Source organism: Vicia villosa, linkage group LG3, assembly GCF_029867415.1.
Source record: "Vicia villosa cultivar HV-30 ecotype Madison, WI linkage group LG3, Vvil1.0, whole genome shotgun sequence".
NCBI lineage: Eukaryota > Viridiplantae > Streptophyta > Magnoliopsida > Fabales > Fabaceae > Vicia > Vicia villosa.
In genome coordinates this window covers 70,093,205-70,110,412 of record NC_081182.1, presented here as the reverse complement: position 1 = coordinate 70,110,412, position 17,208 = coordinate 70,093,205, and the positions used below count along the sequence as shown (strand labels likewise).

The following is a 17,208-nucleotide window of genomic DNA, read 5'->3' as shown; positions in this document are numbered from 1 at the left end:
TGTGACTACTGTTCCATCAAGCCAACAAACTGAGACCACTGCTCCATCAAGCCAACAACCAACAACAAATGTTTCTTCTGCTGCACCAACAACAACTGTTTCTTCTGCTACACCAACTACAAGCTCATCTCAACAACCACCCAAAAAGAAAAAGGGACTTCAAAAGGGTCCCAAAAAGCAAGTTGCAAGTCAGCCCTAAGTTTTAACTGCCACTTTTGTGCTGTGAATTAATGTCTCTTTTGTGTACTAGGTTTTAACTGTCTTTTTTTGTGCTGTGTTGACATTGGCTTATAATGCCACCTTTTGTGTACTATGGCTATGGCTTGTAAATGGCACATTTTGTGTACAATGACTATGGCTTATAAATGCCACCTTCAATGTAACTTTCTTTTGCACAATTCTGTTGAAAATTGATACCAATTATGCAACTGACCTTGCTTCATACAGATTTATTAAAACTGCTCCTATCTTGCTAAAATTTTAGATATTCTTCACATATATATGTTGGTATTTTAATTGTAGGAAATCTATATATACATAAAACTGATACAACTCATAACACATAAAGTTATAGATGTCATAACACAATATTCTCTAAAACATAAAGCTGATACAACTATAAACAATATTCTCTATTTATAGATGTCATAAAACAATTCATAACACATAAAACTGATACAACACATAACACATAAACATTACACATAAAACTGAAACTGATACATTGTGTCTGTTGAAAACTGATACATTGTGTCTGTTGAAAACTGATACCAAACCAATTCATTACAATATTTCTCACAACACCAAAACATTACACATTAAGCTCATACAAGTTACCAACCTAAAAGAAAACCTAACCCCAAAACAACAATACACATTAGGCTCGTACACTAACCAATCTAAAAGAAAATTGTTACAAAAATAACATTACACATTAAGCTCATTATTCCAAGAATTATAGCCACTTTCAACCATCCCCTAGTGTTGTTGATCTCTTTCTTCAATTTCTGAATTTTCTTCTTTTGCCTCTGGATCTTCAAATCCCTTTCATCAATAATGTCGTCCTCGAACCATTTGAAGAAATTACAGCCCTTATTCACATGGTTTCGGAAATTTCGGCACCCCCAAAATTTTTCCCAAAATTCACACTGTTCATGTCGCCCACAGTATGCAGAACACATTCATCTTGGCAAAAACATTCCTTCCTCTTGTTTCTGCGAATGACGGACGTTGTATTAGAATCACAACTTGACATTGACATTAGAAACAAGTATGAAACAAGAAGAAGTTGAAAGAAGAAGAAGTTGAAAGAAGAAGATGAATACAGAAAGGAGAAGAAGATGGAGCTCTAAGAAGAAATACATATATTTGATCAAAGAAAACCCTAGATATAATAAAGATATATCATGTGCTGACTCATGGAAACAGGTGGCATGCCACTGTGGCAATAACAGACGGTGTAAACCTGGACTCACAGAATGGGATCTAATTTGTTAACGGGGCAAATACTAAGGGACTTTAATGTTACTTTTTTTAATTGTTGGACTGTTTCGTAACTCAAAATTATCTTATGGGACTGAAGGACTAATTATGCCTATAATTTATTAGACTGAAAGTTCATTTTAGTCCCTCACAAAAATTGTAAATGTCAGATTAGTTTCTGGAAAAAAAAGTCTCTATTAAATCTCTTATAAAATTTAACCGAGTCATGTTAGTTCCTCTGCTAATATTTTTTTTCAAATCAATTTTTTTCTTACTTTTGAACCGTGACTAGACTATCAATGAAAACTCATTTTAGTCTCTCAAAAAAAAAAAATCAAACTAGTCTCTAAGAAAAAAATCTCTATTTAATCCCTTACAAAATTTAAGTGAGCCAAATTAGTCGGTCTTTTAATATTTTTTTCAAATGATATTATTCCTATTTTTAAACCGTGACTGGACTTAACAAGATAGACTTGTTTTCAGAAATGGAGCACGGGTCAGAGGTTAAGTTCCTTTGCACATGGTCTTCAGAGTCTGAGTTTTCACGAGAGACTGGGTTACCTAGTATACCTAATTGTTCATTAAATACTTTGTTATCATCAAAACCTAAGGAATATGGTATAAACTAGTTTTTTTTCAACATATCATGTGTATTATTTTCGCCACAAGCAATGACGGAGCCAGAAATTTTAGTAAGCCTGGGCAAAAATTTTACACCCTGTTTTTATTAATTTTACACCTTGTTTCTACTAATTTTGCCTTTGATTTTGTCTAAAAATTTTGCCATTGATTTTGTCCAAAAAATTTACACCCTGTTTTTAATAATTTTGCTCTTAATTTTATCTAAAAATTATTAATTTTGCCCCCTGATGTTGTCTAAAAATCAACTATTAATGTGGGGAGTATACAATGAAATGAGGGGTTGAGCCCGGACGAGCCCGCTAAGCTATAGCTTCGCCCATGGTCACAAGTATTATTTACAAAAGTAAGAAATTAGCCTAAATCACCCCAGCAGCAGAACTAAACCTTCATAAAAGATCATTAACAACCGAAACAATAACAACACCTAATATACAAGAATACATAACAAGAAAAAACGTAGTCACCCACCCATAAACCTGATAATAAATCCAACAAAAAAAAGAACATCGTGGTACTGCGATGATTTATCGACTCTTCACAAATAATTTTAAATCAACACTCGTAAAATAGAAGTCCAGTCACGGTTTTAAAATAGGAAAAAATCATTTGAAAAAATATTAAAAGAGAGACTAATATGGCTCAGTTAAATTTTGTAAGGAATTAAATAAGGACTTTTTTTCTCATGGACTAATTTGGACTCTCCCTTTTTTGTGAGGGAGTAAAATGAGTCTTCGCTGGCAGTCTAGTCGCAATTCAAAAGTAAGAAAAAAACCGATTTGAAAAAAATATTAGTATAAGGACTAATATGATTCGGTTAAATTTCGTAACCTTTTTTGTGAGGGAGTAAAATGAGTCTTCGCTGGCAGTCTAGTCGCAATTCAAAAGTAAGAAAAAAACCGATTTAAAAAAAATATTAGTATAAGGACTAATATGATTCGGTTAAATTTCGTAAGGGATTTAATAGAGACTTTTTTTCTTTCTCAGAGACTAATTTAACCTCGATAATTTTTGTGAGGGACTGGACCTTCACTCTATTTATTAATATATTATTTGAGCATTAAAAAAATCATTAATTTTGAAGAAGCTTCATTAAGTTGAGATATAAGTAATAGGCTTATCAAATAATCTCTTTTATTAATTTATATAGAAACTACACCATGCCTCACTATGTATATAATATTTTGACAAACATACAAGCCATATTGAAATCTACATAATTAGCTATATAGTTTTCTCTCATCACTTAAATTTGTGTATGAGATTCTTGTAGTAATTTTCATTCAAAGAAGCCTAAGCATGAACAAACTGAATCCACTGAGAAATGCTTGGAATTCCTTCATTCACAACCGTGAGCAAGTAATAACCAGAAGGTGCAACAACAGAAGATGGTGGAGCTTCCAACACTGCCCTCACACTCCCCTCTCTACTTCTCACCATTCTCCTGCACCTCAGATTCAACATCCTTTGATTCATCGCGAACGCGTGAGTAGTAAACGGAGGCGAATAAACACTGAACCTCACCTCATCACTTGGCCTCCTCCTCAACACAAAACTTACATTAAACTCTTTACCATACCCAACTGCATGATTCTCTATGGTCAGGTTACTTGGCCTCCAAGTATGATACCGCCTTTCCATGTAATGTGGAACAAATGCTTGAAGTCTAAGTTCTGTTGGGTATGCCACATTCTGAAAAGTGTATCTTCCATGAGGGTTACCGCCGGCTACTAATACTCTTCCATCAGGTAGAAGAGTTGCTGATGAATGATACATTCTTGCTATCATTGTTTTCTGAAGGACAGTGAACCTTTTTCCTAGCTTTTTCTTTGGAGTATAAAGATAAGGCTCGAGCGAAGCATTTCTAGCATTGTCATATCCTGCACAACCATGTTTAGCACCATTTATAATCAAGATGTTACCTGTAGGTAAAATCAACATGTCGTGTAAGAGACGCGGATTCGGCATATACTCCATTTCCCATGCGTGTTTGTTTCCTGTGATCACCATTCTCCCACATGATCTTAAACCTGAAATGAACTTTTTGCTTTTAGCAGCATTGAGTGCTCCGGTGGATGAGCCTCCACATACCATAACTTCAGCTTTCTGGAACCTGTCTTTATGGTCTAATGGGAGTAACACGGATGATCCTGAACTCGGGTAGTTTCTCGACCCGCTTCCTGGAATCCGAGGGAACGTCTTGATTACTTTATTACGTCTCAAGTTGAGTAAAATGGAATCGCGGTTGGCGAAGACGAACAAGTTTCCGTCGGATGAAAGGTGAGTGAAGGGATATAAATTGTTGCCATCAGAGTTTCTGTCATTGGTTTGATGCAGAAACGGAAGTTCAAAAGATTTTTCATTAGGACTACTTTTCGGGACAAATTCGTAAGTGAAAACTCTTCTTCCACCAACAAGAACAACTCTGTCATGTTCTGGTAGAATCTGACTAGAAGCATACCACCTTTCATCAGATAGAGTTTTCTTTGATTGTATCCAATCACAATGTTGATTATTCCCACAAGGTCTATAGAATCTAACCCTCTTAGCACCTTGATGATAACCTCCAGTTTGCAGAAGTGTTCCATTGCTTAGAAAAGAACCTGAGGAACACCAGGGATCAGTGTCAAGCCTCAAAGGTCTTATTCTATTGGCGTTGATATCGTACTCTACTGAATGAGCATAGCATGTTGAATCGGTTATATCGTTGTTGTTGTTCATTCTACATGTTGTTCCGTTGAATCGTTTTCGAAGTTTGTATCTAGATTGGCCTCCTCCAGTTTGATCAAACATTATGACAGTGTTTTTGTAGGTTAATGCCATGTGCATGCCAACCACGCCAGTGTTGTTGAGAAGCAGTTGCCACTGTCCTTTTCTACCTTGCAAAGGTGTTTCATGATTTGCACCATTGCATAATCCAACACAAACCAAGAAGAATAAGACAATAATGAACATGATTTTAGTGTTAGACAGAAACATGTTTTTCATTACAAACATGTTTTACTATTTGGTATTGTGAGAATCGACTTAAGAGGGTCCTTTTATAGGATAATGTTTTGGTTGGAACCGAGTTAGTAGTGGTCATGAAATTGAAAGGGTGCAATCAATTTGGCTAAACTTCAGCCTCATTCTGAAGTGTGCTATTAAAATATTCCCTGTGAATCTTTTCATGAGTAGAGTTTATAGATGAAATAATAGTAGTTTTATCATGTTATGTTAGATCTAATTCATACAATCAGTTTGCAAAACAATCTTTTCTTAATATGGATGCTCATTTATTGGGGCCTTTAGACTTCTTGTGGTTGGCCCAAAGATAAATTAAATCTAGTCAGAAATTATTCTATCATCAGAAATAGATGCAGTGCAACTGCATGTAGTCATGCGCATCTCGACTGTCCGGTCTAGATCAAACGGTTCATATTTTTAATCGAATTTATTTTCAAATTTATAAACTGATGTTGATCAAACTGACACAAAGCATATGATTGTACATCTTGATTCCATTTTAATGCATATATAAAATAGATTGAATATTTTTTACATATTCTACAAAGTGACTCAACAAATTAATCATGATAATCTCTAAAAAAATTGACGGTATGTCATCATGTATTTATACACAAGATAATTACAACAATGAACTGCTCTACGGAATGTTATAGAAGAAAATTTAACTCCTAAATAAGACCTAAGAGTGTGTTTGGATGAAACATTTTAATGAGGTAACGTAATATTTTGAGGGAATTTAAAATGATTTGCACAAAATTTATTGTTTAAATACAAAGATGAAGGGTAAATGGGCCATAAGTCCAATATGTTCCAAAATAAGTTTTTTGTTCAAAAAAAAAAATACAAAGATGAAGAATTGTTAAAATGATAGAAATTTATGGAGTATTTTATCTAAGTTAACTTTTGTCATTTTAAAATGACATAAAAAACTAAAGAATTTGAAATTCCTCTCATACTCCATAGAATATATTTGTTACTATTATTTCTTCAAAATTTGCAAATTGGTCCTCGTATTTTTTCAAAATTACAAAATTGACCTAAAAAAATTTCAAAAAATTGCAAATTGGTCCTTAACAATTTTAAAATTTATAATTTGGTCCTTCAAATTTTTAAAAATTGCAAATTGGTCCCTACTTTTTAATTTTTTAATTTGGTCTAAAAAATTTTAATTTTATAAAAAATAACCCCAAAAATCTAACAATGAATTATCTTAATACTCCATCCAAACAAAATAATTTAAAAATCAATGGATTTCAATTGAATCATTTGAATTGCTTTGATTCAATTTTAAATTCCTTTAAAATTTTCAATTACCTCATTCAAACACACTCTAAGAGTATTCTTAGAAAATAACTAAGGATAAAATGTAGGTGTATTGTTTGTCTTAGATAAAATGTATTTTCGAAACCCTCCTCTCCAAACTCCCAAACAAAATCCAAGAGTATTCTTAAAAAATAACTAAGGATTTTGTCTTAAATAAATATGTCCCTTTTTTTACTTGTACATTTCAAATATTTAATAGGGTTAGATCCCACCCCTTTTGAAGTATTGGGTCGAAATCTACAATTGGGCATGGAAAAGCCTGCTTGGCTTATATAATTGAACATGGAGGAACCCGTCCATATGGCATGAAATGATATGGGCATGTTAGTGGGTCGAATAGGAGGTACCGACTCGACTCTTATTGGGGTCGATATTCGATCTAGGTGTGATAAAGATACGCATTTATTACTAATTATGGATATCAGCTACGAAAATCCCCTTCATCAAAGTCGATTCTCAATCATTATTAGGTACTTGATCAATCACAATAAATGGCATCAATTGGGTCTTCCAAAGAAAGTGATCATAATCGCTATAAAAGGAGAGGAATAAAATAGGAGTGATTCCTTCACAATTTCACTAAGATAACTGTTTGTGACTCTTACTGACTTAGCATCAGAAGAGTTATCAATTAGTGTATGAGTGTGTACACTCCTAGTTGTGTCACCTTTTATAGTCCTAAGTGTCTTAATCTAATATAATTATTTTTGGATGTCTAGGTTCATTAGGTTTTACCTTTAAGATCCACATAGCTCGTCTGTAAAGGAACGTCTATGTCACTCGTCTGTGCAGAGATGTGGTGTGGAGCACACACAACTTACATCACTCATCAATAAAACAACTTACGTCACTTGTGCGTGCAAGACGCATGACATGGCATATAACACCCTTAGGAGGATCACAATTTTGAAGAAGATCTTGGTGGAGTTCATCAAGGTTGAACTCAAAATAACCTAAATGGCCAAGTTGAGCTAAACACATGGAACATTAGTTTTGAGCTAGGTTTGTCCTGCATGGGCAAAGTGTAACTAATGCGGTGTCCATAGTCTACCAAGCGAAGAATTTAATAAGACATAGTCTATGTTTGGGATTTTTAGTTTTTCACGGTCACACTGCACGTTGTATAAAAGCTACCCTCTGTAGCTTCTGAAAAATCACGTTGGAGAAGTTATAAATGTGCGGTAGCGGTTATGTACATTGTTTCCAAACACGCAAATAGACGTTTGTTTTTCATCATATTGACTCATGTATGTTATTCCACAATCTACCAAATGATGGATCTGATAAGACATAGACATTTTTTTCTCACTAGATTGGTTCATGTATGTCATTCTACATTCCACCAAACGTCGAGCCCGTAAACATTAGTTTGATTCCAACAAGCTTTTCAAACATTTTTCTCTTAATTTTAAAAAAAATTAAGTGATTAATTTTAAAAAAATTTAAGTGATTAATTCCTTTAGTCCCTTTAGTCTTGTCACACCAATCACTTTCTTCATCCATTTTGCTTTTCAAGTAGACCCCACTTCAAATGCTTTTCACCATAATTCATTTTTTATAAGTTTTTATTTACACACAACCAATCATTATTTTTTATTAATTAAAAAATAAATAAATTATTTTCTCTCTCCTTCATAATCCCAACCACCGCATAATTACAAATATTTCTCTTCACTTTATACCTCTTCACTTGTTATCGCTTTTCTAATTCTTCCGTTTTAAATGCTCACTTATATTATTCTTATCGTTTTTTTATTACCATTTCACTTGTATGTGTTCTCTTTGTAGCCTGCTTGATTTATGTAGGAATGTGGTTTGCCATGCCCTCCCTAAATTAAAATCTGATCACTACCCTTTGCTTTACACTATGAATTTTGAGAATTTCTCCTTTAAAAATTTTGGCTGCCCTATGTATGTCCTGGATAGGAAGTTAAAGCTTTTGAAAACTAGACTTAAGGAATGGAATAAAAACAGTTTTGGAGATGTAAAAATTAAGGTTACTTCTGCTGAAAATGAGCTTGCCAATGTTCAAGAGGACATTATTAAGAATGGAAATTCTGACAGTTTGCAAGATAAAGAAGCTAAAGCCCAACATGACATGGAAGTAGCCTTAAATATGGAGGAGGATTTCTGGAGGGAGAAATCCAGGGTTAATTGGCAGATACATGGGGATAGGAACACAAAATTCTTTCACACATATGCTAAAATCAGAAGGAAAACTAGTCTTATATCTTCCTTGGTCATTGATAATGATGTCATCACTAACCAAAACACTTTGGAAAACCATATAGTTAGCCATTTCACTCAGCTATTTAATAAGAACTTTGTCCCTCAGGATAATGACTTGATTAGCACGGTCATTCCTTCTCTTGTGAGTGAGCAAGCCAACATGTTGCTTACTATGATTCCTAGTGCTGATGAAATACATCAAGCTGTTCAGAATTTAAAACCCAATTCAGCTTCTGGACCTGATGGTTTTGGTGGAGTTTTCTTTCATAAGTATTGGGACATAATCAAACATGATGTGATTGAGGCTGTTTTACAATTTTTCACGCAAGGCTGGATTTCTCCTAATTACAATGCTAACACCTTAGTTTTGATTCCTAAGGCTAAAGAGGCTAGCAGTCTAGGACACTACAGGCCAATTGCTTTGGCTAACTTCAAGTTTAAAATCATACCTAAAATTTTAGCTGACAGACTCTCTTCTATTCTTCCTAACCTGATTTCTGTTGAGCAAAAGGGTTTGTTTCTGGCAGATGTATAAGGGATGGGATATGTCCTGCCTCTGAAGCTATTAACAACCTTAACAATAAATGCTTTAGTGGTAATGTAGCCTTGAAGATAGATATTGCTAAAGCATTTGACACTCTCAGTTGGGATTTCCTTTTAAAAACTCTTAAAGGATTTGGCTTCAGCTCTTTGTTTTGTAACTGGATCCATACCATTATCACATCTGTTAACATATCTATTAGCTTCAATGGAAACCAAATAGGCTATCTCAAGTGTACCAATGGTGTGAGACAAGGAGACCCCTTATCTCTCATTCTTTTTTGTCTGGCTAAGGATGTCCTTAGTAGAGGGATCTCTAATCTTGTTGAAACTAATCAAATTAACCTTATAAGAGCTAACAAGCACTGTATGATTCCTTCACACACCCTTTTTGCAGATGACATAATTATTTTCTACAGGGGAGATACTAAGTCTTTGTAGGCAATAGCTGATCTTCTCAAAGAATATGGAAATTGTTATGGCCAGCTCTGCAACTTTTCCAAATCCTTGATATATGCTGGGGGACTGTCCCAAACTAGATATGCTGCTCTTGCCAATCTAATTGGCTTCACCATGGCTAGTCCTCCATTCATATATCTTGGAGTCCCAATTTTTATAGGTAAACCTAAGGCTATATATTTCCTTCCTATTGCAGATAGCATAAGAGTCAAGTTAGCATCTTGGAAAGCAGAAATTCTGACTATAGCTGGGAGGGCTCAGCTGGTTAAGTCTGTCATCCTGAGTATGGTGGTGCACAGTATTGGAATTTACAACTGGCCTGGCAGCATAATAAAGAGGATTGAGGCATGGCTCAGAAATTTCATATGGAGTGGATGCATTAATAAAAAGAAAGTGGTGACTATTTCTTGGAAGACATGCTGTAGGAAAACTAATGAAGGTGGCTTGGGAATAATATCTCTTAAGGCATTCAATTCAGCAACAAATATGCAACTTTTTTGGAAAATCTTAAATGTTAATCAACATTGGTCAATCTTGCTTAATGGAAGAGTGAAGAGAAATGGTAGACTCATAAGGTATGCCATCAAATCCTCAATTTGGAGTGGCATTAAGGAGGCTCATGAGAGGGTTAAGGACAATTGCATGTGGAGCATAGGCAATGGAAAAAACATAACTTTCTAGTTAGATAATTGGACTGGTGAGGTTCTGGCTGACAAGTATCACATTCCCAAGCAATTTCATTATGCCCTTACTTCTAAAGTGAGGGACTGGTGGAAGAATACCTGGCAAATCAAAGACAACATACAAGTGGCTCTCCCGGAATTTTTGAGCAGCATCTCCAATTTCTCAGTAGCTACAACTGATGTTGATGATTTGTTAGCCTGGAAGCATAGTTCTTCTTGTGTCTTGACTGTTAAGGAAGCTTACAATTCAATCATCACTCCTTATCCTTCGACAGACTGGAAGACCTTCCCTTGGGATAAGGACTCTCCTCCTTCTCAATCTATGATGGTCTGGAGATATATTCATAACAAATTGCCTACTGATGATAACTTGTTGTTGAGAGGCTTCTCTTTTCCTTCTCAATGCAGCTTCTGTAAGGTGTGTTGGGAAACTTCTAGTCGTATTTTCTTTGGTTGCAGCTTTGTTATTAGTATGTGGAATTGCCTGATTAATATGATGGGCTTAAATAGATTGATCACTAATGTTAATGATTGCAAAGAGGTTTTAAATGGTTGCTGGTCTCTTCAGGCTAGGGCAGTGATTCATGCCTGCATTGTTGGTGTTTTCCATCAGATTTGGCATGCTAGAAACAAGTTAAGGTTTGACGACAAGACAATCTCGTGGAATACATGTGTGAATGTGATTCTGGCCCAAGCTAAAGTGATTGGAAACAATACTATTAGGGTCCCAGATGCTACTATTTCCAGCTTCAGCTTGCTAAAGCGTTTTGATATCAATATTAATCCAAGCAAAGGTGTGAAAACAATGAAAGTTCTTTGGTCTCCTCCTTCCTTGGGATGGATAAAGTGTAACATTGATGGGGCTGTAATTGAAAATCCTAAAGTTGTTGTGTGTGGGGGAATCTTTCGTGATCATAATGCTAATCATATTCTAAGCTTTAGTGCTTATTTAGATAATAACAATTCGGAGTCGACTGAGCTTATTGCGGCTATTATGGCTATAGAAGCGGCTAAAAAGAACCATTACACTAAGTTTTGGGTGGAAACGGATTGTAGTTTGGTGGTTAACTCTTTCAAAAACCATGCCTTAGTGCCTTGGAAACTTCGATCTCGTTGGCTTTGTTGTTGGGATTACACGTTACATATTGAGTTTAGCATCACCCTTAACTTTAGGGAAGCCAATTTTTATGATGATTCTTTGGCTAGCATTGGTTTACAAACAAAAAACTACCTATTGGTTCAACTATGTCCATAATGCTATTGTTAAAGATTACTAGTTAGACAAGATGGATACCCCTAGGACTAGACTTTGTCATTAAGGGATCTTGGCTTGGTCCCCCTTGTGTAATTGGTTTCTTTCTTTTTTGTTTAATGAAATTTTGTTTCTTGGTTAAAAAAAAAAAAACCCTAGTGGTCTCCACAACAAAGCTATAGCATGGAACATCTCAGATAATACTTCTAACCTTGATCATCTCTTTATACATTTTCCTTTTTTCATCTAGAGCATATGCTCGACTCCCTTTCTTATTTTTTATTTGTGTACATGATTGCAAAGCAAAAAGCAAATGTACATAATAAAATGCTTTACAATCCATTACTAAAATATGAGTCACACTAACATGTGTCTTAAGTATACTATATTTAGAAAAAGTGAGTGTAATAAAGTCATATTTAAAATTTCAAAAAATTAAATACACACATTTTAAAAAAATATTTCTATAAATAATATATTAACTTGTGCCTTTAGAATACACGTTAGCTTATATAAAACTACTAATGGTTAGATTTTTTTAAAATTACTATAGTTTATAATGATAATTGTAAGCAAATTGATGAACACTTCTGTGCAAAACTCGCAAGGGTTATTAGAAAATAAGGATAGCGCACCTCAACAGCAGCGATTCTTTGATCAAATTTATTTTCCTCTCTTTTCTTCAACCGGTCTCTTTCCAATGGCAAGAAGGTATTTGCAGTGTGACCGAACTGCAAATGGATCTATGCCACACAACCTCTGCTATGCTTTGACCATGCAGAACAGGCTTAGCTCAGCTCCATCATCAAGTTTAAGTTGTGTATGCTTAACTCCAAACTCATGTAAGGATGAGTGATGTGTTTTACCCTATTAGAAGAATTTAGAAATAGGAAAACTCGATGAAAGGAGAGGAAACTCATATGCTCATGAAACTCATACACTGGATCCTATCTACCTAACTGAATCTGAGCTGGCATAACAGCTCTAACTGTCATAATCGAAGGTTCCGAACGCTGAGTTGACTCATGCTTGGTGGTGTTATTTTCCAGCATCTTTAGCTCCTTTAACAATATCCAAATCCAAACCACTAAAGATTGAATCAAATTGAAGTTTATAACAAAACTGATTGCCAGATAAAATAAGAAAAAGCAATAGATTAATTGGGATGATTTTCCTCTTCAAAACCACCCTAATACTTATAAAAATAAAGCGTGCAAAATTATATTGATGAATTTCCAAAAAATAAATATATCAATGGAGAACCAACAGTAATATAAAATGTGCTCAAAGCACGGACTTGAGTATGTAATGCCAAAACTATTTACACTTCCCTGGTCATCAAGAAACTTGCTAGGTTTCATATACTTCAACACCAAAAACCCTGCACATGTTTTCAGAGATATAATCTAATAAAGCTTTATTCTAGTATTAATGCTACTCCTGCAAATGGGGCATAGCTCAAGATCTTGACCGCACTCGCAGCATGTCTGCAAATTAATTAGAAAAACTCGTGTTAGTTACCTATTGGCAATCAATCATTTATAATGTATGAGAAAAATAAAAGTGGTCAGAATCCTAACCTGATGTCCGCAACCAAAGGCCATATCCTTTGGATTGGAAAGGCAAATGGGACAAAACTGCAGGGATGACAAAACAGAATAGTTTATAGGTTTTGAATTTGTATTAAACCGTTTATGTTTAAGTAAACTTATCATTGCCACTTTGATACATAAATAGACTTCTACACGAGGATCGAGAATGAAAATAGACAAGTGAAGATGCTACTGCAGTGACTGTACAATATAGAAGGAAAAAGCCAAGAGTAAGAGAGAGCATAGAGATGAAGTACCTGATTATCAGAAGCAGAACTTGCATGGGGGTTCGTGCCAACATTGGGTTTGTTGTGACTGTGAGATGGTGCGCTGGGGCGAAAATTATTTTGAATGGAAGATTTTGGGGTGTTGAAAGATGATGTGCCATATTGAGGTGGTGGTAGAGGAATCCTATTTATATCATTCCTTCTACGATTGCTGTTTGAAAAAACAATGCATCTCAACTTAATCGGGGACTTCGTATGCAGATGTTATATTCAAGTTCAATATAGCAAAAGCTTAAAAAGAAAAGATTCAACATTGTTACCTCAATATATTAAGTTCTAGTGTTGCCTTGTACTGCGAAGGTATTTCCATTAACGCAGAGAGTGCAAACTCGGCTTCCTTTCTAGACCGATCCATATTCTTTGACATTATTTCGGTGAAATTCACAAACTACACAATACAAAGCAAATAAGAAAATAAATATAAAGTTTAGCATTGCTGAAAGTGTAAACAGAATATGCTGTGTAGAAACAACAAAATTGATTTTTTTTCTCTGAATATAAGATACATGCCTGGAAATTATCAAATGCTCGAGCAGGTATGTTATCGTCAAATTCTTTCATCATGTCCCATGGCCCGTCTCCAACTCCGACTAGTATAATTGACAGGGGATATTCACTGCAAGTAAACACGTAATTATTTGTTAAGAGTTGTATACACATCATTATAACCACGAAAAATAATAAAGAACCACAAGCAGATAAACTACCTAGCTTTCACAATTGCTTCTACAGTTTTTCTTTCTTGTGTACTCAATTGCCCACGCTCTGTGTCAACACTTCTTGTCACCTGCGAAAAGTTGACAGTCTTCAACATCAATCATTTATCATACTTAGTCTCTAATTGCTAATTGATGGCCGATGGCCAGCATAACCACACCGTGACAGAATGATGTTCGGTTAATGCTTTCTCTATGTTTCGTGCTAGTTCCATATGAAAACTATATCTAATTCTTACTTCGATTTTCAATGTCATTTAGCAGCCATGTTTCACCATTAAACTTAGATCTTCTGAATTCATATAAAACAGACAATATAAAGGAAATCTAGCCCCGCAAGAAAACTATTTCATATCAAAGTTATGCGATAAAGAATTCAATTAACCCATAATCTAATCTAGTATTGCAGTATATATTTCTTTTAAGGCTACTAGTAATATCATGAGCGGAGAGTAATCTTTGTTGAGGGGAAATAACAAACTCGTGTGTAGTTGGTGTTTCTTAGAGGGTGAAAATTGGTCGGATCGCCCAACAAGTTATTGTATTATCTCTTTATCCCTTTTAACAAAAATCTATTTACCTTTACCATCAAACGTTACATTCATTTGATTATATGTGACAACCAGGTGTCAAGGCATTGAGTATTGAAGAAAGATCTTAATTTCAGCATATCAATAACAATCACAACTTTCTATCCCTCGAAAGAAAAGAAAATCATCAATAAAAAGAATTCATATGCAAGCTACGAATACCACTTCAATTATATGATTTTGTTATTCATTCGATTAAATAACAATCAAATATATTGTCACTTTCAATTCTGGTAATTCTCTACCTGCCCATCTGCTATAATCAATAAAACATGGTATTGGCCTTCACTTTGCTCAACTATGGTGATAGCCATCTCAATGACTGGGGCAAATGATGTGGGTCCTGCCAAGAATTGGGGGTGAAAAATAACATAAGCAAAGAGCTTAATGAAATACATATAAAGAATGAGATGAAGTTTGACCGATTTCCAAATACCTGCAAGCCTTAATTGAGGAACCAATTCCCTATAACGTGACAAAACTTCTTCAAACCCGTGACAAAATCTATCCTCGGCATTGAAACTAAAAACTTCTTGGTCATGTGTTGAAGCTGTCAATGTAAACCAACACATAATATAACTCATACAGAAAAAAAATTATATCCTAAATATGGAATGTAATTCTCAAAAATTATCTAATTTACCATCTCCGAATCCAAAACAGGGAATCAAGTTATCCTCATCAAAGGAGGACAATGTTTTCCCAATGATAGATATAGCTTGTTCATACGGATTTTGTTCGTTCCCGATGTGATGAAGGCATCTCCTTTGAAATGACCTTGCGCCTAATAATACAAAGGTAAGGCATCCATATTGACACAATGAAAAGAAGGAGAAAATGAAGATTAGTCAAATGAAGCTTAACCTGTCCACTCATTGCTTTTCGTAAAATCAATACCAACAATGAGATTAGAAGACTCTAGGCCAGCACTTGCTAGAGCCTCAGTTACCTTCCAAAAATGAAAAGAAAAATACTTCAGAGTGTCAAAAAAAAAACAAATAAATAATAACGATCGTTATAGGGACACATTGATCTGACTTTTACATTCTCCAAATACAGAAACGCGTTGAAACTAATCATTGCTCAACAGGTCAAAATGATGATGCAAGTATGTATAAGCATCAAACAGGTCCAAATGATTCAAGACCTAAACACTATTGTTTGTCAAACATTAGAACTTAAAGTCAAAAAATGGGACCTGAACAATTACCTGTTCCAAACTACTATAATTATCACCAATCCTTGTAAACTTTTTATCCGAACTCTTACTTTGTTGAGGAGCATGAGCAACACTACCACCATAGCTTTGAGGTGGAGGTTGAACCCCATAATTATACCCCATTGTTCCATGATCCTGTGGTTGTGGCAAATAAGGAGATTGATATTGAGGAAACATAGGATTTGACCTTGAAGATGATGAAGAACGTTGCCTAGAGCTTCTAGAGCCCCTCCGTTTTGAATGTGATCCACCCATGAATTCTTATCCTAGAGAAATTGAAATTCAGCAGCACAATTCAAACATTCAAATCAAATCTCTAACAAACTTAACTTCATTGGGTTAAAATCACATTCTTAATCATTTTACAATAATTAATTAACATTACTTGCATGAATTTCATTTACAATTCAAGTAAAACACACAATCCCAAAAACAAAACTGAATTATAATAATCCACTCAGCAAATTGAAGGTAATGTGTAAGAATTAAGAAAGAAACAATTTAAAAAATGGAAAGTTTTGAATCTTGAAGAAAAGAAATACTACTACCTTGAAGAGGCTGATTGAGAGAGAGTGAATGAGTGGAAATGGATGAGCGTGTGGGTGTCAGTATCAGTGGAATATTGATGAACGGTGTGAAAAGGTTGCTTCCACGAACTTTCTCTCTCTATAAGTGTGGTTTCACCCACTTTTCTTTTTGTGCAGTAAACAAGGTTTAGTGTTAATCATAATACTAGTAAATAGGGTTTTTCTTTCTTTTATTAGTCAATAATAATACTCATTAAGACTTTCTTAATTGGGTTTTGAAAATAGTCCATCCTAGTTTAATTTAAGGTAAATTCTTTGGTACCCATGAATTCAAGTTGGGTACCGGTACCTTTAGTGTAAATTATTATTAAATATTAATTTATTTTAAAATAAATAAAAATAAATAAGTGACATGGCATAAAATTATAACATTTGATTGGTTGAGGGTACCGGTACCCATCTAAACTCAAGGGTACCGGAGTGTTCACCTTAATTTAATTAATTACCCAAGTTAATGGTGAAAGCTCTCTTACCTTATAGGTTGGTCGGGTATTTATGTTGTACACGTCATCAATGATTAAGTGTATGATAATATTTAAATTTTTGTGATTTTTTAATGATTTTAGATTTTTGTTTTTATTTTTAAGTATATAATTTTGGT

General features: G+C 34.5%; 3 protein-coding genes across 4 annotated transcripts; 1 reads left to right on the top strand and 2 right to left on the bottom strand.

Moving 5' to 3' along the window:
* Window positions 1–3,386: 3,386 nt before the first annotated feature.
* Window positions 3,387–5,100, bottom strand: LOC131658279 (aldehyde oxidase GLOX-like). The gene has a single exon (XM_058927590.1). It carries the CDS (start codon window positions 5,098–5,100, stop codon window positions 3,415–3,417), a length of 1,686 nt encoding a protein of 561 aa, XP_058783573.1. The 3' UTR covers window positions 3,387–3,414.
* A 3,220-nt stretch (window positions 5,101–8,320) lies between these two features.
* On the top strand, window positions 8,321–11,619 carry LOC131658278 (uncharacterized). The gene is made up of 4 exons (XM_058927589.1): window positions 8,321–9,194; window positions 9,287–9,468; window positions 9,664–10,336; window positions 10,442–11,619. Exons 1-4 carry the CDS (start codon window positions 8,321–8,323, stop codon window positions 11,617–11,619), a joined length of 2,907 nt encoding a protein of 968 aa, XP_058783572.1.
* A 1,193-nt stretch (window positions 11,620–12,812) lies between these two features.
* On the bottom strand, window positions 12,813–16,725 carry LOC131661817 (E3 ubiquitin-protein ligase RGLG2-like). Of its 2 annotated transcripts, none has more exons than XM_058931455.1 (12): window positions 16,569–16,725; window positions 16,012–16,286; window positions 15,666–15,750; window positions 15,445–15,585; window positions 15,238–15,351; window positions 15,047–15,144; window positions 14,203–14,282; window positions 14,006–14,111; window positions 13,756–13,883; window positions 13,466–13,646; window positions 13,197–13,253; window positions 12,813–13,103 (listed from the first exon to the last, which is right to left on the bottom strand). In XM_058931455.1, the coding sequence occupies exons 2-12, from the start codon at window positions 16,273–16,275 to the stop codon at window positions 13,023–13,025; spliced, it is 1,335 nt and encodes a 444-aa protein (XP_058787438.1). In that variant the 5' UTR covers window positions 16,276–16,286; window positions 16,569–16,725; the 3' UTR covers window positions 12,813–13,022. The 2 variants fall into 2 exon arrangements, with proteins under 2 accessions (XP_058787438.1, XP_058787439.1); XM_058931456.1 differs by lacking the exon at window positions 16,569–16,725 and adding an exon at window positions 16,406–16,540.
* Window positions 16,726–17,208: the final 483 nt, after the last annotated feature.